The sequence below is a fragment of the Anolis carolinensis genome, unplaced genomic scaffold, assembly GCF_035594765.1.
Source record: "Anolis carolinensis isolate JA03-04 unplaced genomic scaffold, rAnoCar3.1.pri scaffold_28, whole genome shotgun sequence".
Lineage (NCBI taxonomy): Eukaryota > Metazoa > Chordata > Lepidosauria > Squamata > Dactyloidae > Anolis > Anolis carolinensis.
In genome coordinates, this window is record NW_026943837.1 from 311,587 (window position 1) to 334,345 (window position 22,759).

General features: G+C 40.2%; 1 protein-coding gene across 2 annotated transcripts in view; it reads right to left on the bottom strand.

Moving 5' to 3' along the window:
- The window catches only part of LOC100560611 (protein-arginine deiminase type-2), a 53,598-nt gene that overhangs the window by 5,925 nt on the left and 24,914 nt on the right, over positions 1-22,759 (bottom strand). For both annotated transcript variants that reach the window (XM_062966719.1, XM_062966718.1), the window contains 10 exons: positions 22,157-22,218; positions 20,186-20,303; positions 19,948-20,073; positions 18,464-18,642; positions 16,242-16,345; positions 14,534-14,645; positions 13,038-13,145; positions 4,588-4,739; positions 3,395-3,539; positions 1,450-1,543 (listed from right to left, as the gene is read on the bottom strand). In XM_062966719.1, the coding sequence (XP_062822789.1) occupies positions 1,450-1,543; positions 3,395-3,539; positions 4,588-4,739; positions 13,038-13,145; positions 14,534-14,645; positions 16,242-16,345; positions 18,464-18,642; positions 19,948-20,073; positions 20,186-20,303; positions 22,157-22,218 (1,200 nt within the window). The remainder of the gene's footprint in view (positions 1-1,449; positions 1,544-3,394; positions 3,540-4,587; positions 4,740-13,037; positions 13,146-14,533; positions 14,646-16,241; positions 16,346-18,463; positions 18,643-19,947; positions 20,074-20,185; positions 20,304-22,156; positions 22,219-22,759) is intronic.

Below are 22,759 nucleotides of genomic sequence, written 5' to 3' on the forward strand. Positions count from 1 at the left end.
CCAATCCACCCCAGAACAACAGTAATAACAACAACAACAATCTATACACATAACAAAAGTGAAAATATTTATATATGTGTGTGGCTGTTGTTACAGACAGGCTCCCACTTCCACAAATAGTTATAGTTTCAGAAGTCACCAATGGCCCTCCATCCAATGACATTGCAGGTTATGGCGAGCGCCGTGAACATGATCAAGAGCCCTGCCACATGCTCCACAAACACCACACTGCCCACCACACAAGTGTAGATTTTCATATAGGGAGAATTTCATCCTAGATTGCATGTGTTTCCTCCACCACAGGCATCTCCGTGTTTCTGCCTCTCCATTGGTGTGGAATTTGCATAACCCCACCCACTGCCTTTCCCATAACCCTTTCCTATTGTTTTCTATGACACACAGCAAACAGAGGAATTGATCCACAACTGAACATACTAGAGAGGTTTGAGGAGAATTCACCATTACCTATATGGGATGTATAGTTCACCTGCAATCTAAGAGCATCCTGAACTCCACCAACGATGGAACTGGAACTCATTTGGCACACAGAACCCACACAACCAACAAAAACATACCAAAGGTCTTTGGAGGGATTTTTAGGAGTTGTAGTTCACCTACATCCAGAGTGCCATATGAACCCAACAATGATGAATCTGGACTAAACTTGACACATATACTCAATATGCCCAGATTTCAATCCTGGTGGGTTTTGAGGGGAATTGGCCTGGACATTTTGGAGTTGTAAGTACTGGGATTTATAGTTCACCTGCAGTCAATGAGCACTCTGAACTCCACCAAAGATGGAATTGGACCAAACTTGGCACACAGAGCCCCCGTGACCAGCAAAAAATACTGGAGGTCTTTGGGGGAAATTGATCTTGATTTGGGGGAGTTGTAGTTCACCTGCATCCAGATAGCACTGTGAACCCAAACACTGATGGATCTGGACCAAACTTGGCACACAGACCTGATATGCCGAAATTTGATGACTGGGGGGGGGGGGGGGGGGGTCTGGGTTAGGGTTAGAGAACTGACCTTCCTTTCTGGGAGTTGTAGTTCACCCACAAGCAGGGAAACTTTGACCTCCACCGACGATGGACCTGGACCAAACATGGCACACAGAACTCCAATGGTATATTCAACCTACTGGAGGGGTTGGAGGGGACTGACTCACCATAGTGGGAGTTGTAGTTCACCCTACAGCCAGAGAGCACACTCAAACCCATTGATGATGCATCCAGAGCAAACTTGCCCAACATCACAAACTTTAAGTCCTGAGGGAGTTTCTTGGGGTTCACCTGGCATGATGGGAGTTGTAGTTCACCCACAACCTTATGCATTTTGTACAATTAAAATTTGACTTTTTCAGATAACCTGAGCAACGCCAGGTACACAAGTTAATAATAATAATAATAATAATAATAATAATAATAATAATAATAATAATACCTTTGAACATGACGGCTTCCCCGTGTCCTTCTTTCTGCTTCTCTCTGAATAATTTATAGCAGGCGGAAGGGCTGGCCATCAGCATCCGGAATTGCTGCCGAGAAAAGTAAAATATACATTATTATCCCTGGGAATGGAAGATAGATAGATCAGCATTCAGTTTGGATTTAAAATAACACATAATCCAGCCTATGTTTCCGACCCGTTTTGGGTCACATCATGTCAGGGCAGAGTCCAGAGAAACAACCATCAATATCGGTTTGGAGTGTTCCCGTTCTCCGGGTCACAAATAACGATTTTGGATTTCTATGGAATCCTGGTCGTTGCAGTTGGACAAGTCTTGAGCCTTCACTGCCAAAGAGGGACAAACTACAGATCCCAGGACCCCAGAGCATTGAGACATGACAGCTAAAGTGGTGGCTATCTATCTATCTATCATCTATCTATCTATCTATCTATCTGCCAGTCGATTTATCTACCATCTGTTATCCATATCTATCTATCAATCCATCCATCCATTCATCTATCTACCATTCTATCTATCTATCTATCTATCTATCTATCTATCTATCTATCTATCTATCTATCTATCTATCTATCTATCTATCTACCATTACCCCTATCTATCTATCCATCCATCCATTATCCCTATCTATCTATTCATCCAAACATCTACCTATCTATCTATCTATCTATCTATCTATCTATCTATCTATCTATCTATCTATCCATCCATCCATCCATCCATCCACCCACCTATCGTTATCCCTATCTATCTACCTACCATTATCCCTATCCATCCATCCATCCATCCATCCACCATTCTATCTATCTATCTATCTATCTATCTATCTATCTATCTATCTATCTATCTATTCATCTATCTATCCATTCATCCATCCATCCATCCACCTATCTATCCATTCACCTACCATTATCCCTATCCATCCATCCATCCATCCATCCACCATTCTATCTATCTATCTATCCATCCATCCATCTACCTACCATTATTCCTATCTATCTATCTATCTATCTATCTATCTATCTATCTATCTATCTATCTATCTATCCATTCATCTATCTATCCATTCATCCATCCATCCACCTATCTATCCATCCACCTACCATTATCCCTATCCATCCATCCATCCATCCATCCATCCACCATTCTTTCTATCTATCTATCTATCTATCTATCTATCTATCTATCTATCTATCTATCTATCTATCTATCTATCTATCCATCCATCTACCTACCATTATTCCTATCTATCTATCTATCTATCTATCTATCTATCTATCTATCTATCTATCCATCCATCCATCCATCCATCCACCTACCATTATTCCTATCTATCTATCTATCTATCTATCTATCTATCTATCTATCTATCTATCTATCTATCTATCTATCCATCCATCCATCCATCCATCCACCTATCCATCCATCGACCTACCATTATCCCTATCCATCCATCCATCCATCCACCATTCTATCTATCCATCCATCCACCTACCTACCATGATTCCTATCTATCTATCTATCTATCTATCTATCTATCTATCTATCTATCTACCTACCATTATCCCTCCCTCCCTCCCTCCCTTTCTCTCGCTGTCATTGCTATCTATCAATCTACCAATCTATTCATCAATCTATCTTTATCCATATCTATCTATGTATCTACCTTCCTACCTACCTACCTACCATTATATTTACCTGTCTATTTATCTATCTGCCAATCTCTATCTATCTATCATCCCTATCGATCTATCGATCTATCTATCGATCTATCTATCTATCTATCTATCTATCTATCTATCTATCTATCTATCTATCTATCTATCTATCTATCTATCCTACCTCTTCATTCATTCACCTCCCATCTTGGCAATGCCCCCTCCCTTTAAATTTTAATCCCATTGATAGAGAACAGTCAACCTTTTTGCCAGGAACGGGGACAAAGGTCACAAACTCATCCACGTGGCCGACGGTCAGCCAGTCCGAATAGAGCTCGATGGGGGCTTGGACCTGCTGGGCGTACAGGAATTCCCGGACCACTCTGGTCATCCGTCGCCCGGCGGAACTGCACATTTGGGGGTCAAGAGGACAAGGTCAAGGGGTCAACAGGACATGTCTCGTATCAATTTAACAATATAGTAATATATAATACTCATACTATACTAATATAATATATTGTATAATAATATCATAATGTAATATAATATAATAATAATAAACTATCTATATATATAAAAGGGTAATGAAATTTCGGCCTAGGACAAAACAACAAAACTACACATTCCAGAAACACTAAACTTGGCAGCACAACCCCTCATCCATGCCTCTACGTTCAGACAACAAAAAGAAAAGAAAAATAAAGTCCTAATTAGAGGGAGATGAATAATTGTTTTTATCCAATTGCTGCCAGTTAGAAGGCTAAGCTCTGCCCACTTGGTCTCCTAGCAACCCATTCAGCCCAGGGGACAGGCAGAGTTAGGCCTCACTTAGGCCTCTTCCACACTGCCTATAAAATACAGATTATCTGATTTTAACTGGATTATATGGCAGTGTAAACTCAAGGCCCTTCCACACAGCTATATAACCCATTTATAATGGACTTAATGTCAGGGGAAAACCTTTACCCTTTACCTTAACTACCACCAAATCCTCAATACTTTATTTCCCATATCACCATACTTTGCCACAGCAATGTGTGGCCAGGCACAGCTAGTTATATATAAAAATGTAATGTGCATTTTTCCCATGGAGTAAAAAACAAAACTACTGAACCAAATCACACCAAATTTGGCCACAAAAGACATAGTCATCCAATCTATGTCTTTCAATTAAAAACCCTAGAAAAATAAAGTCCAAATTATAGAGGAAAAGGAAGAGCCGTTCTCCCCCTGGCTGCCAGTCAGAAGGGTAGGCCCCGCCCCCTTTAGGCCTCGTTCATTTCGTGGCCTAGCAACCCCCTCAGTTGTGTTCTTCAATATAATTTCCCATACTTTGCCAAAGCAACGCATGGCTGGGCATAGCTAGTAATAAATAAATAAGGTTCAGTAAGTACACTTCGAGTCGCCAAGGTTTTGCAAAAATAAGGCACTGGAGTCTGTGTTATTATGACTTACGTGGGGAAGCTGCTCCCGATGAGGATGCGGCCCAAAGGGAACTCCTTCCCCTTGACTGTCACGGGCGGACTGACCTCCAGGTTCCCAAAGGAGTCCAAACTGGTGACCTCTTCGAAGAGGGGCTCCCTGGTCACGTAACCAAAATCTGGACCCTGCATCCCAACACAAGAAGAAAAACATCAACGGGCAACCTAGATGACGTAAAGGAGAGGCCTTCCAAGGGAGTGGGACTCGCCCATGGCCAAGCATTAGGCTTCCCAAGTTAAAATCTAACTCTCAGGTTAGCTCTAGTCCTTTGGGGGCCTCATCCAATTCTGGGATATCTGTCGCCATCGCAAGGAGTTAGACTAGATGACCTTCAGGGGTCCCTTTAAAAGCTGGACATCCCTTATCCGGAACTACAAAACATTTCAAAATCACGTGGATGGCTGAAGCAGTGACACCTTGGCTTTCCGTTGTTTGGACTTGAGTCCTGTCTCCAAGGTAGTTGTAGTAACAACAACAACAACAACAATATCATCGTTGTTACTATTATTATGATTATTACTATATTATGATTATTATTATTATAAAACAACAACAAAACAACAATAATAGTAATAATCATCATCATCATATCATGGCTATTACTATTATTATGATTATTACTATATTATTATTATAAAACAACAAAACAACAATAGTAATAATAATATTGCTGTTACTATTATTATGCTTACTATATTATTATTATTATGATTATTGGTGTTGTTTTGTTGTTATTTTATTTATTTATTTATTTAAAGTATTTATAAATAAAACAAAACAACAATAGTAATAATAATAATAATAATAATAATAATATCATTGCTGTTACTATTATGACTATTACTATATTATTATTATAAAACAACAAAACAACAGTAATAATAATATTGCTGTTACTATTATGATTATTACTATAATATTATTATAATTATTACTATTATTGTTGTTTTGTTGTGGTTTTATTTATTTACAGTATTTATAAATAACAAAACAATAGCAATAATCATAATAATATCATTGCTGTTACTATTATGATTACAACTATATTATTATGATTATGATTATTACTATTATTGTTTTATTTATTTACAGTATTTGTAAATAAAACAACAAAACAACAATAATAATAATCGTAATAGCAATGACATAGTATGATCCAGCATATATATCTTGTTTGCCGTGTCATACTATGTCATTGCTATTACTATTATGATTATTAATATTATTGTTTTGTTGTTGTTTGTTTATTTAGAGTATTTATATTCCACCCTTCTTTCTCAGGGCGGATCACAATGCACGTATATATGGAAAACATTCAATGCCATTAGACATACAACGTATACAGACGGACACAGAGGCAATTTAAAATTTTTCCAGCTTTTGGCGTCATGAGGGTATGCTCGATTCTGGCCACAAGGGGGAGCTGCCCCTTCATCGTCCACTGTGACACTGAGTCCTTGATGGTAGTACTTCCTCATTCCTTTCCGCACACTGCTGGTGTCGCAAATTAGTTGAATTAGCCTCCCCGCAGAAAGCGGTACCTAAATTTCCTAATTGAGAGATGTAGGTAAACAGCGAGCTAGGCTATTTAATGGTCGGGTGCTCAATCTGACCCGGGCTGGCTTCGAACTCATGACCTCTCGGTCAGTAGTGATTTATTGCAGATGGCTACTAACCAGCTGTTATTGTTGTTCTGGTTGTTATACCTTTCTTGCTTTTTCTGATGGTCTGATGTTTAGATTTGGTATTATTATTATTATCATTACTATTATTACTATTACTATTGATGTCGTTATTATTATATCCCATGTTATCTATGAAACTAAAACGGATTTATGATGACTATTGCTATTATGTTACCCGCTCGTTTCGGCTGGGTCCGAGGGTCCCAGGACCCCAAACAGCGAGGAAAAGCCCCGAGGACAATGTCCTAATGTGATCTCCAAGGCCGGGAGGCAGCTGCGCTTGACAAGCAAATAAATAGACTTGTCACAACGGCGCGATAATCAGAGAAACGATGCTGCGGCAGAGCTTTGTGCTGAGCCTTTGCTGAGCCCTTCAAATCCCACCAAAGCCCACTCTGGGAGACAGCGGCAGACGAGGCCAGGGAAACCCAAGAAGGGCCCGGAACAGGAGGAGACCCGTCTCTTCATCCAGACGGGCTGGCTTCATCTAGCGAGATATACGAGTGTGTATGTGTGTGTGTCAAAGTATGTGTGCAGACTTGTCTCTCTGTCTTTTTGTACCACAAAAGGCCCATTGGCTTTCTTTTCAGAGCTGGAGAAGGGAGAAAGTAGTTCTTAGAGCAGAAGGGAGAAAGCAGGCTTTCTTCTCCAAGCTGGAGAAGGGAGAAAGTAGGCCTTCTCAGAGATGGAGAAGGGAGAAAGTAGGATTTTGAGCTGGAGAAGGGGAAAGTAGGCCTTCTTCTCAGAGCTGGAGAAGGAAGAAATAGAAGGAGAAAGTGGCCTTCTCGGAGCTGGAGAAGTGAGAAAGTAGTTCTTAGAGCTGGAGAAGGGAGAAAATAGAGCAGGAGAAGGAAGAAAGTAGGCCTTCTCAGAGCTGGAGAAGGGAGAATATGGTTCTTACATCTGGAGAAGGGAGAAAGTAGACCTCCTTCTCAGAGACGGAGAAGGGAGAAAGTTGGTCTTCTTCTCAAAGCTGGAGAAGGCAGAAATAGAAGAAAGGAGAAAGTAGGCCTTCTCGGAGCTGGAGAAGGGAGAAAGTCATTCTTAGAGCTGTAGAAGGGAGAAAATAGAGCAGAAGAAGGAAGAAATTAGGCCTTCTCAGAGCTGGAGAAGGGAGAAAGTGGTTCTTACATCTGGAGAAGGGTGAAAGTAGCCCTCCTTCTCAGAGATGGAGAAGGGAGAAAGTTGGTCTTCTTCTCAAAGCTGGAGAAGGGAGAAAGTAGAACAGAAGAGAGAAAGTAGGCTTTCTTCTCAGAGATGGAGAAAGCAGACTTTCTCAGAGCTGGAGATGGGGGAAAGTAGGCTTTCTTCTCAAAGCTGGAGAAGGGAGAAAGAAGAGCTGGAGAAGGGAGAAAGTAGGCTTTCTTTTCAGAGATGGAGAAGGGAGAAAGCAGACCTTCTCAGAGCTGGAGATGGGAGAAAGTAGGCCTCCTTCTCAGAGCAGGAGAAGGAAGAAAGTAGTTCTTAGAGCAGGAGAAGGGAGAATGGAGGGCAGTGGTCCCCACCACACCGGGGCAATGCCAGGTATACATGCTAGCGTGTTATTACAATGCAAGGCCGACAGGATGAGGGCAAACGGGGAAGGAAGGAAGGGACGATGCCTGACGAAGGACATGGAAGGGAAGGACATGGAAGGACTCCGACGTCCAAATTAGCAGAGGTCGGGGTCAAAGATGAGGGCCGGCCGGCGGGCGGTAAATGAAGTCGTTTGAGCCCACTTTGCGCAGGCGGTGTAATCCCACCCGTGGCGATTGGGTTTCGCGGAGAGCCCGTTCCTTGTGCCAAGAGATGCTTCCCGGATCGCCGCGGGCGGATAAACGCCCTCCGCCCCCCCAACAAAGCCAGCGGGGTCTCTGCCATCCTTTCGGGGGTCCGCTCCCCCCCAAAGAGAGGCCGGGGGATCCATTTCGTGGGCTTAACCTGTAATCATTCCGTAATCCCTGAGGAACGGAGGGGGACGCTTGTTTTTCTCGTTCGGCGGTCGAGGGTGGCGGTGTCACCTTGCAAACGGGTGCGGAAAATCGGGATGCCAGACATCCCCAAGCCAGGCGTGTTGTTTGCCTCCGGCCGCCTGTTTAGCTCATTTAGTTTGCACTTAGTTATCCCAATGTAAATACTTGGACGAAGGCAAATGCAGCTCGACCTTTGAGCTCCATCCGCACCAAGCGGAGAAACAAAACGGTCTTCTTTGGGGATGCATCTACACTAATATTAATATATTTTTTGTGTGGAAAGAATTTGTTACATTGGAATTTTTTAAAAGTTTATTTAGGAAAAATCCTTTTAAGTTGTACTTTTTCATGGGACAAAAATTTTGATAAAATTCCTAGTTTCAGTGCAAAATATCAAATAGCTTATGATGCACAGGGAAAAAAGCCTATTGTACGCAGAAAATAAAGCCTATTTCACACAGAGAAGGCAAATAGTCGGCACAGAAACAAAAGCATATTTCGCTCAGAAACACAAGCATATTTTGCACAGAAACAGCATATTTTGCAGAGAAACAACAGCACATTTTGCAGAGAAACAACAGCATATTCTGCACAGAAATAGCATATTCTGCAAAGGAAAAGGATATTCTGCATAGAAACAAAAGCATATTTTGCACAGAAACAAAAACATATTTTGGACAGAAAAAGCATTTTCAGCACAGTAACAAACACATATTTCACACAAAAAATGGATATTCTGCACAGAAACAAAATCGTACCATATTTTGCACAGAAACGAAAGTATATTTCACAACAATACTTTGCACAGAAAAAACCATATTCTGCACAGAAACAAAAGCATTTTCTGCACAGAAGCAAAAGTATATTTCATGCAGAAACAAAAACATTCTTTGCATAGAAAATGCACATTCTGCACAGAACCACATATTCTGCACAGAGAAAAAGCATTTTCCTGCACAGAAACAAGAGCACATTTCGCACATGAAAAAAAGCCTTTTCTGCACAGAAACAAAAGCCTTTTCTGCACAGAAACAAAAGTATATTTCACCAAGACGAGGATGGACGTTGGAACAGACGGGATATCATAGTGGTTGACTCTCCTCCTTTGGAAGTCAACGGATCTTAGATGGACCTCTTTCGGGAATGGTTTAGCTGTGGATTTCTTGCGCATTAGCATGGGGCTGGAGTAGATGACCCTTGGAGGTCCCCTCCAACCACGATTACTTATTACAATGTTATAGGTCTCCTTTAACTTTACTATGTCAATGTGTAAAATTTTATATTTGGGTTTGTATTTTATTTTTTGATGTGTTTTATTTTGTTTGCTGTATTTACTTGGGCTTGGCCCCATGTTATTCCCCCTGAGTCCCTTCGGGGAGATGGAGGCAGGGTACAAGAATTAAATAATAATAATAATAATAATAATTATTATTATTATTATTATTATTTTAAAAACAACAAAATTGAGTCCATAGCAGACACTATATTATTATTATTATTATTATTATTATTATTATTATTATTATTTTATTATGACACAGCAAACAAGATAGATATGCTATTATTATTATTATTTGAAACACAAGATGAGTCCACAGCACACTATTATTGTTGTTGTTGTTATTACAGTAGAGTCTCACTTATCCAACATAAACGGGCCGGCAGAATGTTGGATAAGCAAATATGTTGGATAATAAGGAGGCATTAAGGAAAAGTCTATTAAACATCAAATTAGGTTATGATTTTACAAATGAAGCACCAAAACATCATGTTAGACAACAAATTTGGCAGAAAAAGTAGTTCAATACACAGTAATGCTATGTAGTAATTACTGTATTTATTAATTTAGCACCAAAATATCACGATATATTGAAAACATTGACTACAAAAATGCATTGGATAATCCAGAATGTTGGATAAGCGAGTGTTGGATAAGTGGGACTCTACTGTATTATTATTATGTCTTAAGTCTCCCCTCCCATGAAGACGACAGAAATTGTGCTTGGTGGTTGGTTGATATTATAAACTACTGTTATGATACTTTGTTTTATTGTAGTGTTGTTTTTACCTATGTGATACTGTGAATTGTATATTATGCTTTTGTCTATTGTATTTTAATTGTATTGTTGGGCTTGGCCCCATGTAAGGGGTCCCCATGGAGAGATGGTGGTGGGATACAAAAATAAAGTTATTATTATTATTATTATTATTATTATTTTCTCAAGGGCTGAAGGACATGTTGTTGCCCCTGAAGTCTTCTGACTCCAAGAAACGAAAGCCTCCGCCCCTTGTTTTTGTGTTAAATGGCGCCCGAGTGGCTTAAGGGACGAATCCGTACCCTGTTCGGTGGGTGAAAACGAGATGGAAAAAGATAGAAGCCGGGATTAGGAGACGATGCTTCAAAGCCAAAGATCGGAATACAATACCTTTGATTGATTCCGAGTCTGTCCTGGTGCCCCATACGGACGTTTATGTGTCCAGTTCTATATTTTTACCCACATAGGGATCGTTATATCTTCCCGTTTTTAACTCATTTGTAACTTGGGGATGGCTTGCATATATATATATGTGTTTATATATATGTGTGTGTGTGTATGTATTTGCATTTCTTCCTATGTGTGCAGAGGGATCAAGGCGGTATTCCTGCCCCGCATGACAAATCCGGGACGGCCTGTACTCATCTGAGGCATGATAAATGATAGATTTCGCCACATTTAAAAGCGATTAACCTTCTCTCCGAGCGAGAAGGGAAAGCAGCCGTAATGCCAATGGCGCCACCGTCGCCTCGCCGCCATCTCCGGTTACCGCCAAATGCGGGCAACGGATACCGATCTTCCACAGTTGCATCCCACAATTTCGTATTTCGGGGTGGTATTATTTTTAAAAACCTGTTAAAAAGTCCCCAACGTTTTCCCTGTGCCCGCGCGTTGGCACCGTTTCCGATCATCCCCGTTTGACCCGGTGACGTCGGACCAGCACCGCCGCAAAAAGGCTCTCCGATGTCAGGCTACGTTCCATCCGCATGGAAACGGAGCGCCCAGTAAATCTGAGCTGAAAACAGGCCTCAATGAACCAGGTTGTTGTTACGAAGAGTAAAATGGGATTTTTGGTGTCCTAAACCTACAAAAAACCCAGTTTGGGGATGCCAGGAATCCTGTTTTATCCTTCGTAATCAATTGCAAGGTTACAGGCAAGACAGGTTTGCTCTTAAGTTGATTCTTTTCGGGAGTCGGGACAGTGTAACGCCAGTATAGACCAATAATCTATATATATAAAAGGGTAATGAAATTTCGGCCTAGGACAAAACAACAAAACGACACATCCCAGAAACACCAGACTTGGCAGCACAACCCCTCATCCATGCCTCTACGTTCAGACAACAAAAAGAAAAGAAAAATAAAGTCCTAATTAGAGGGAGAGGAATAATTGTTTTTATCCAATTGCTGCCAGTTAGAAGGCTAAGCTCTGCCCACTTGGTCTCTTAGCAACCCACTCAGCCCAAGGAACAGGCACAGTTAGGCCTCAGGCCTCTTCCACACTGCCTATAAGATGCAGATTATCTGATTTTAACTGGATTATAGGGCAGTGTAGACTCAAGACCCTTCCACACAGCTATATTACCCATTTATAATCTTATATTATCTGCTCAGAGTCAGACACGACTGGACTTAATGTCAGGGGAAAACCTTTACCCTTTACCTTAACTACCACCAGTTCCTCAATACTTTATTTCCCATACCACCAGACTTCGCCACAGCAGCACATGGCTGGGCACAGCTAGTACTATATAATATCCAAGCTCTATTATAATATAGCATATTACTGTATACAACATATACCAGGAAACTAATGGGAAGAGAAAGCCGTGCAAAGAGAGGCGCCATTCGCCCCGCAGAGCGAAACCGGAGCATTAAAGACCCATTTTTCAAAAAGGCCACCCGCTGGCTTCTCCAGCTTAATCATTTCCTGTCTTTGCGGCAGAGTTTGTGCAATGCACTGAGGTGTTTTGATGCCTTCTGTGGGCAGCAACGTAGGTTGTATTTAATTATTTCTCAGGTCAGAGGAGAATCGAGGGCACGGTTATAATTTAGTTAAAAACAAACACACAAAGTGACAAACTTGACATTATACTAGATTTCCTTTGAATGGCCTGCCTCAGGGGAGCGTTTAATATTTACATAAATGACCATCCACTGCCAGAAGGGACAGAGAGTTTCCTCTATGCTGACGATCGTGCCATCACCGCCCAAGCAGAGAGCTTGGAAATGATTGAACAGAAGCTCTCTGAAGCTTTAAGTGCTCTTACTGCCTATTACAGGGAAATGAGCTGATTCCTAATCCATCTAAAATGCAGACCAGCTACTGCCAGAAGGGACGAGTTTCATCTATGCTGATGATCGTGCCATCACCGCCTAAGCAGAGCTTTGAAATGACTGAACAGAAGCTCTCTGAAGCTTTAGGTGCTCTTACTGCTTATTACAGGGAAAACCAATTGATCATAATCCATCCAAAACACAGACGCAGAATTCATCTATGCTGATGATCGTGTCATCACTGCTCAAGCAGGGAGCTCTGAAATTGTTGAACTGAAGCTCTCTGAAGCTTTAGGTGCTCTTACTGCCCATTACAGGGAATACATGGAGATAAAACGGGAAGCTTGTAATTTCACAATTGTTAGATGTCTTGCAGAGCCAGGCGTCATTGCATTATTGGACGTCCTATCGGATATCCCTCTGACATTTCACATTGTACAAAGTAACGTCGGAAAGGGCCTTGACTCACTTACCAAAATTTCCTTGACAGCGTAATCCTGAAGTCCTCCGTCCCTCGGCGAGTCCAGGACCACCGGGAATCCCTTGTGCGGGGCCTGGATGTAGCCGAACTCAATTTCGTCCTGGCCGGAAAGGGAGAAACGGCACGGTTGAAACCAAAGGGGCTGGACAAGATGACCTTTGGGGTCCCTTCGAACAACTGGGACAACATAGGGCCGGCTTCCCAAGGGGAACACACCAGCATTGTCATGAACACTTTTGAAAACAATGGTTCCTTTTATTACAATTTCCAGTGTGAGAAGGTATATCAGAACATTTACTCAGATTTTTGTAACTACACTAGCTGTGCCTGGCTACGCGTTGCTGAAGCTTATGGGAATCATTTGTTGGCCAGGTGGAATAGCAGTGAATAGCCTTGCAGCCTCAAAGCCTGGCTGTTTTCTTCTGGAAGGGCCTTGAGTCTACACTGCCATATAATCCAGTTCCAATCAGATAATCTGTATTTTATAGGCAGTGTGGAAGAGGCCTGAGTGAAGAGGCCCTGGGCACCATTGAAAGGCCGAGTGGGTTGCTAGGAGACAAAGTGGGCGGGGCATACCCTTCTAACTGGCAGCGAGGGGAAAAAACAGCTTTTCCTAGTTCTCTAATTTGGACTTTATTTTTCTAAGTTTTTTTTTATTGAAAGACATATTTTGGACGACTATCTCTTTTGTGGCCGAATTTGGTTTGATTCGGTTCAGTAGTTTTGTTGTTTACGCCATAGTAAAACGAACATTACATGTATATAGATAGATAGATAGATAGATAGATAGATAGATACTAGCTGCTGTGGCGAAGTATGGTGGTATGGGAAATAAAGTATTGAGGAATTGGTGGTAGTTAAGGTAAAGGGTAAAGGTTTTCCCCTGACGTTAAGTCCAGTCGTGTCTGACTCTAAGCAGATAATATAAGATTATAAATAATATAATAATATAATAATATTATATTATAATTATAATATAAAGATTATAGCTGTGTGGAAGGGCCTTGAGTCTACACTGCCATATAATCCAGTTAAAATCAGATAATCTGTATTTTATAGGCAGTGTGGAAGAGACCTAAATGAGGCCTAACTCTGCCTGTCCCCTGGGCTGAGTGGGTTGCTAGGAGACCAAGTGGGCAGAGCTTAGCCTTCTAACTGGCAGCAATTGGATAAAAACAATTATTCCTCTCCCTCTAATTAGGACTTTATTTTTCTTTTCTTTTTATTGTATGAACGTAGAGGCATGGATGAGGGGTTGTGCTGCCAAGTTTAGTGTTTCTGGGATGTATAGTTTTGTTGTTTTGTCCTAGGCCGAAATTTCATTACCCTTTTATATATATAGATAATGCTTATATTGTGCTATGCTAATATATTGTATGTATGTATAACTTGTAAACCACCCTGAGACCCCTTTGGGGTGGGAAGGGTGGGATATAAATGTCGCTAATAATAATAATAATAATAATAATAATAATAATACTGCCTTACCTGCATCCACCGGTCTCCACGATTCATGTACCGCGAACAGACGCTCATCTTGCAGTTGGCTTTGGTGACCAGGTTCTTGACTTCCTTCTGGAAGAGATAGTTATCCTTCACGCTGGAAAAACAGACGGGGGAAAAAAGATGAAAAACGGGGTTAATTTTCAACAGCATTAGGCTTCTGGATCTGTATTTGAATCCTTCATGGAGTATACGGATTTGTATTTGTAATTTTATGCCTGTTTTTAATAGAATTGTTTTGGTTCTGTGTTACGATGTTGTTTATTATGTTTACAAGGTTGTGTAGTGTTTTTTGACAACTGAATGTTTTTTATGTTCATGTGGAAATCGCCCTGAGTCCTCTCGAGGAGATGGAGCGGTATAGAAATAAAGTTTGTTATTATAATTGTTGTTGTTTTGTTGTTGTTATTATTATTATTATTTATCTGTTAGATAGATAACACACTGTTAGACACTGTTGGCAGTAACCTCGTTGTGCAAAACTGGTTGGGAAATACCATTCTAATGGACATGTGGTCACACACCCACTAAAGTAGTGGTTCTCAACCTATGGGTCATTGGGAAATACCATTGTGGCCGAGTGGATTGCTATGAGATGAAATGGGTGGGGCCTACCCTTCTAACTGGCAGGTAGGGGAAAAAATGGCTTTTCCTGGTCCTCTAATTTGGACTTTATTTTCTAGGGTTTTTTTGTGTCAAAAACATATTTGGGATGACTATGTCTTTTGTGGCCAAATTTGGTTCAGTGGTTTTGTTGTTTACTCCATAGTAAAAACACACATTACATTTTTATATACAGTAGAATCTCACTTATCCAAGACTCGCTTATCCAAGGTTCTGGATTATCCAAGGCATTTTTGTAGTCAATGTTTTCAATATATCGTGATATTTTGGTGCTAAATTCGTAAATACAGTAATTACAACATGACATTACTGCATATTGAACTACTTTTTCTGTCAAATTTGTTGTATAACATGATGTTTTGGTGCTTAATTTGTAAAATCATAACCTAATTTGTTATTTAATAGGCTTTTCCTTAATCCCTCCTTATTATTCAAGATATTCGCTTATCCAAGCTTCTGTCGGCCCGTTTAGCTTGGATAAGTGCGACTTGACTGTATATAAATTTATTTATATTCCACTCTGACTCCCTGAAGGGACTCAGGGCGGATTACAGAACACATATACAGCAAATATTCAATACAGTTAACAAGGAGAGACAACACATAGACAGAGGTAAAGACTTTTCCCAACTTTTTCCATTTCCGGCACCTGGAGGCTGTGGTAAATTCCAGCTATGGGAGGGTGAGGTTGCTCCATCATCCAAGCTGAGAAGCTTTGTTGTCCTTAGATATCCTCCGGATCGAACTGCCTTTTATAACCTCCTATGGGTGCCTATTTATCTACTCAATTTTCTGCTAAGTGGGCAGGGAGCTGGGGCTGATAGTGGGTGCTCACCCCGACCCGGGCTTGAACTGCTGACCTTTCAATCGTCAGGATTTTCTGTAGCTAGTGGTTTAGCCCACTGAGCTAAGCCCAGCCCCATGAAAACTGAGTCAAGGAACTGTCTGAAACAGTGAGCAGCACAAGGTCAGGTTGTACTAAAACTCTGCTAACAGTGGATAAAGACTCTGCTATGTATAGGGCAATTTTCATAGCTTGCCTCCTGTTTCCCCGCACTGGGTTCCTCACCTGCAGACGAAGACGTTGACCGGGGCTAAAGTGTTCGGGGTCATGATCCATGGCGCGACCCGGAAGACCACGCTGTCGGTGAAGATCGGGGTCTGCGGGAGGCCCTGCCACGGGAAAAACCAAGCGTGTTTATAAATATCAAACACACAGATCTTTGCATTCACTGACCAATAAACAGTCCAAAATATTATTGCCTCAAATAGGAGTACAAAATGAGCGTGGAAGGCATTCGTTTCTGCCTCCGGGCTTTTAGATGCAAGTAGAAATGTATTTAGTGGGATGCTGTGAATTTTCCAGGCTGTCTGGCCATCTTGCAGCAGCATTCTCTCCTGATGTTTTGCCTGCATCTGTGGCTAATGGCATCCTCAGAGGTCTATTGGAAATGAAGCAAGTGCAGTGTGTAAATATATATACCGTATATACTCAAGTATAAGCTGACCCGAATATAAGCCGAGGCACCTAATTTTACCACAAACAAACTGGGAAAACGTTGACTCCAGTATAAGCTGAGGGTGGTAAATTTCAGAAATAAAAATAGATACCAATAAAATTACATGAATTGAGGCATCAGTAGGTTAAATGTTTTTGAATATTTACATAAAGCTCAAATTTAAGATAAGACTGTCCAACTCTGATCAAATCATGATTCTCATCTTCTTCAATGTCAATGTGCTTATGTATCCTTTTAATAATAAGAGAGTAAAATAATACATGTAATAATAATAATATTAAATACAGGAAAATAATACAAGTAATAATAAATAGAGTAGAATAATAAATGCCGTAATAATAAGATCAGAGTGAAATAATAAATGTATTAATAATAAAAAATATAGTAAAATAAATGTAATAGTAGCAACAATAATAGAGAACAATAATAAATGTAATAATACCAATAATAATAGAGAAAAACAATAAATGTACCATATATTCTCGAGTATAAGCTGACCCAAATATAAGCCAACCAGGACCCTCACCCGAGTATAAGCCAAGGGGGGCTTTTTCAGTCCTAAAAAAAGGCCTGAAAAACTAGGCTTATACTCAAGTATATACAGTATGTGTAAATATGTGTGTGTGTGTGTGTCTGTGTATCTATATATTAAAAAGTAATGTTCTTTTTACTATAGAGTAAACAACAAAACCACTGAACCTAATCACACCAAATTTGGCCACAGAAGACATAGCCATCCAGTCTCTGTCTTTCAATCAAAAAACCTAGAAAAATAGTCCAAATAACAGAATGAGGAAGAGCCATTTTCCCCCTAACTGCCAGTTAGAAAGGTAGGCTCTGCTGCCTTTAGGCCCCGCCCCCTTCGTATCCTAGCAACTCCCTCAGCCAAAATGGTGCCCAGGGCACTTTAGGCCTGATCCACACTGCCTATAAAATACAGATGTTACAATCCACTTGCCTCACTTCCAGCAGAACCTCTGAAGATGCCATTAGCCACATATGCAGGCGAAAAGTCAGGAGAGAATGCTACTGGAACCCATTGGCCATACAACCTGATCAATGCACAGTGATTCCAGCCATAAAAGCCTCCGACAATATAAGTGTCAACGGCGGAAGGCGGCTTAACATTACGGCAAAGGAAAAGGCCCGAGAGAATGGGAATCAATTAGAAAAAATAAATCCCGCGAACAGATGGCGAGGGGAAGGCATCGGGTTTCCTTAATGGCCCGCGGTCCTTTTATTTCTCGCTCCCGATTTATTTGGAGGAAGAAGGAGCGAAAAGCCACCGGGTGCCAGCTGCCAACGGGTGCATTAAGTGGCGCGAAGTGATGTGTCGAAATCCCACGTCAGCGGCTCCGTCTGCAGTTACAACCGTGCATCGGGCGCCAAAGAGCAGAGAAAGGCACCACGGGACAGGCACACACCCGGCAAAATAATTATAACACTGTAGTAATAATAATAATAATAATATGATGTTGGCAGGACATTATGGGAAGACATAACTGACAAAGTTTGCAAACTTTTGCAAAGTTTGCAAACCCAGCAAAATAACAATAATAATAATTGGAAGGCATAACTAGCAAAGTTTGCAAACCCAGCAAAATAACAATAATAATAATAATAATAATAATAATAATAATAAGTCGGCAGGACATTATGGGAAGACATAACTGACAAAGCTTGCAAACGTTTGCAAAGTTTGCAAACCCAGCAAAATAATAATAATAATAATAATAATAATAATAATAATAATAATAATCTTCCTCCGCACCTCGGCCAGGGCTTCGAGGAGGCTGACATGGATGGTGACCAGTCCGTCAAAGGCCTCGTCCGGAAACCGAAGTCCCTCCACGAAGAATTCGAGCTCGGCCGAGCCGCCCGTGTATTTGACCACGTGGAAGAGCTTCCTCCGACCCAGGATGTGGATGTAGCGCTGGCCGAAAAAGGGGTCTGAGGAAAGAAAAGGCAAATTGGCAACCTTGCAAATATCCGTATCCTCACTTGGATCCTTCCCCATATCTTTGCAATACAATTTAGTTGGGAAATAGAAATAATAATAATAATAATAATAAGGAAACCTTTTTTGGATGAAGGCAAAGATGTAAGAGGTTAATAATGCCCCTGTTCAATACCCACTCTTGGACCCTTCCCCATATCTTGGCTATGCAAATTATATGGGAAATAATAATCAATATATATAAAAATGTAATGTACGTTTTTCCCATGGAGTAAACAACAAAACCACTGAACCAAAATCACACCAAATTTAGCCACAAAGGACATAGTCATCCCATCTATGTCTTTCAATCAAAAAATATAGAAAAATAAAGCCCAATAAATGATGAGGAAGAGCCATTCTTCCCCTGGCTGCCAGTCAGAAGGGTAGGCCCCGCCCACTTCATGTCCTAGCAACCGCCTCGGCCACAATGGCACCCGGGGGACGGGCAGGGTTCACTTAGGCCTCTTCCACACTGCCTATAAAATACAAATTATCTGATTTGAACTGGATTATATGGCAGTGTAGACAGGGGAATTCCAGACAGGAAACAACCAGGGCCAGCTAACACTTCCCAACAAAGGATTCCCCCAAGCAGGAAGCAGCCAATACTTTAAAGCTGAAAGGCCATTACATGCTAATCATTCTGGCTAATTGCAGCATTCATACTTCCCTCCGACAGACAAAAAAAAGGAGCAACCAGAAATACTGTGTATTCACAAAATTTAGGAAATAACATACAGTAGAGTCTCACTTATCCAAGCCTCGCTTATCCAAGCCTCTGGATAATTCAAGCAATTTTTGAAGTCAATGTTTTCAATATATTGTGATATTTTGGTGCTAAATTCGTAAATACAGTAATTACAACATAACATTACTGCGTATTGAACTCCTTTTTCTGTCAAATTTGTTGTATAACATGATGTTCTGCTGCTTAATTTGTAAAATCATAACCTAATTTGATGTTTAATAGGCTTTTCCTTAATCCCTCCTTATTATCCAACATATTTGCTTATCCAACGTTCTGCCGGCCCGTTTATGTTGGATAAGTGAGACTCTACTGTAGTAACTACCACCAATTCCTCAATACTTTATTTCCCATACTACCACACTTTGCCACCGCAACGCGTGGCCGGGCACAGCTAATCATAATAATAATAATGATACGAGGATCTAAAGATCAACTGCAAAGACTCTGGCACAAGCCAGGAAAAGTGGTCCCAGTGGTGAGTGGCCTCAAGGCAAGACGAGCCCCTTACTTTGCAGGTAAAAGACCCCGACTTTGTCCGAATCGGAGGCGGGAATGTAGAGGACCATCTCGTACCCGGTGGGGAGGCGCTGGGGTCCTTGCGTCCGCAGCATCATGCGCGACATGTCCTCCAGGTCTGGGCGGGAGACACAAAGGGGCCGTTAACGCGCATAATAATAATAATAATAATAATAATAATAATAATAATAATATTTCCCAAGCTGCAAGCGAGAGAGAAGCAAGCCTACCTTCCTTGGAGAAGACCTTGTCGTCCTGGCAGTCTTCGGTGACGGAGAAGGGGTTCTCCTTGTCGCAGTTGACCAGCAGGATGGCCCCTTGACCCTCCGGACCCCAGGCCCAGCTGGCCTGCAAGCACAACATCCCATCATCATCATCATCATCATCATCATCGGGGTCTCTTCCAACTCTCTGATTTTATTATTATTATTATTATTATTATTATTATTATTATTATTATTATTATTCCATGCTTAGGCATTGAAGGAATGAGAGAGACAGGTCCAGGAGGCAATGTATTATTATTATTATTATTATTATTATTATTATTATTATTATTATTATTATTATTATACACAGGGGGACTGGGAGAGACAGGTCCAGGAGGCAATGCATTGTAGTATTATTACTGTATTATTATTATTATTATTATTATTATTATTATTAAACACAGGGGGACTGAGAGAGACAGGTCCAGGAGGCAATGCATTGTAGTATTATTACTGTATTATTATTATTATTAAACACAGGGGGACTGAGAGAGACAGGTCCAGGACACAATGCATTGTATTATTATTACAGTATTATTATTATTATTATTATTATTATTATTATTATTATTATTCACAGGGGGACTGAGAGAGACAGGTCCAGGAGGCAATGCATTGTAGTATTATTACTACTACTATTATTATTGTATTAATATAATATTGTATTATATATTATAGTATGGATAGTATAATATTATTTATTATTATATTAGAGTTTGGATGGCCATCTGTTGGGAGTGATCAGATGGTGACTCCCTTCATGGCAGAAGGGGGTTGGACTGGATGGCATTTGGGGTGCCCTTCCAACTCTAGGATATTACTATTATTATTATTATTATTATTATTATTATTATTATTTATATTATTACTATATGTTTTATTATTATTATTATTATTATTATTATTATTATTATTATTATTATTAAGTATGAAACAGCAAATGAGATATATATGCTGGATTACGTATCATAAATCAAACACTTCCCAAGATGTTTATTATTATTATTATTATTATTGAGATATTATTATTATATGTTATATTATTATTGAGATATTATTAATATTATGTTATATTATTATTGAGATATTATCATTATGTTATATTATTATTATTATTATTATTATTATTATTAAGTATGAAACAGCAAATGAGATATATATGCTGGATTACGTGTCATAAGTTGAACACTTCCCAAGATGTATATTATTATTATTATTATTGAGATATTATTACAATATGTTATATTATTATTATTGAAATAGTATTATAATATTATTATTATTATTAAGTATGAAACAGCAAATGAGATATGTATTATTATTATTGAATTATTATTATTATTATTATTATGAGATATTATTATATGATATTATTATTATTGAAATATTATTATTATGAGATATTATTATTATGTTTTATTATTTTTATTATTACTATTATTATTATTATTATATTACGGCCTCCGTATAGGGTCAATGTCCACCCCAGTGGGCCTTTCTTTCCCTGGCCGCGTGTCCTGCTCTCAACCCAAAGGCTGAGTCCCTGACTCAGACGGGATCTCAATGTCCAAACGGTCAAGAAAGCCGTTAATCAGGGACGGGGTTCCAAGGAGTCGCGGGCAGAGCCATCAAAACCTATGGTCGTAAATCCTAAATTCGTTATGCCTCTTGAAGGCAAGCTCTATAGGGAGTGGCCTGGTCTCCTATCAGCGGGGAGTCGGAAAGCGATGCTGGACGGAGAGCCAAGCGATGACCCCTCCTGCCCGCGTACAGAGTGTCCCGCTCTTTTCCCCAGAAAGATTGGACGGTTCCTTGTAAAGGCAAAGGCAGACCTCGGCTGACCCTTCGCCGGACCTTCTTTCGCCTTCATGGCATTGTGGATTCTAGTCCTGCCGTCCGGATTTTGTGCCTCGAGGGCAACACAGTATTTACCTTCTTCGGGTGGTTCTTCTCCACCACGCCGTCCCGGTCTGCGTCCACGTCCAGGGAAATGGCTGGGGACAACCAGAGTTTGTGTAATGGCATTTATGTTACAAGTAACAAACCAGTTTGCTGCTCTTGTCACTTATAATACAAATAACAAACCATAGTTTGCCTGTCATGGCATTTATAGTACACATAACAAACCATAGTTTGCTTGTCATGCTACTTAGAATACAAATAACAAACCATAGTTTGCTGCTCTTGTCACTCATAATGCAAATAAGAAAGCACAGTTTGCTGCTCTTGTCACTTATAATACAAGTAACAAACCATAGTTTCCTTTTCATGCCACTTATAATACAAGTAACAAACCATAGTTTGCTTCTCATGCCACTTATAATACAAGTAACAAACCATAGTTTGCCTGTTATTATATTTATGGTACAAGTAACAAACCATAGTTTTTCTGTCATGGCATTTATTGTACAAGTAACAAACCATAGTTTGCTTCTCGTGCCACTTATAATACAAATAACAAACCATAATTTGCTTGTCATATTTATAGTACCAGTGAAAAACCATACTTTGCTTATCATGCCGCTTACAATACAA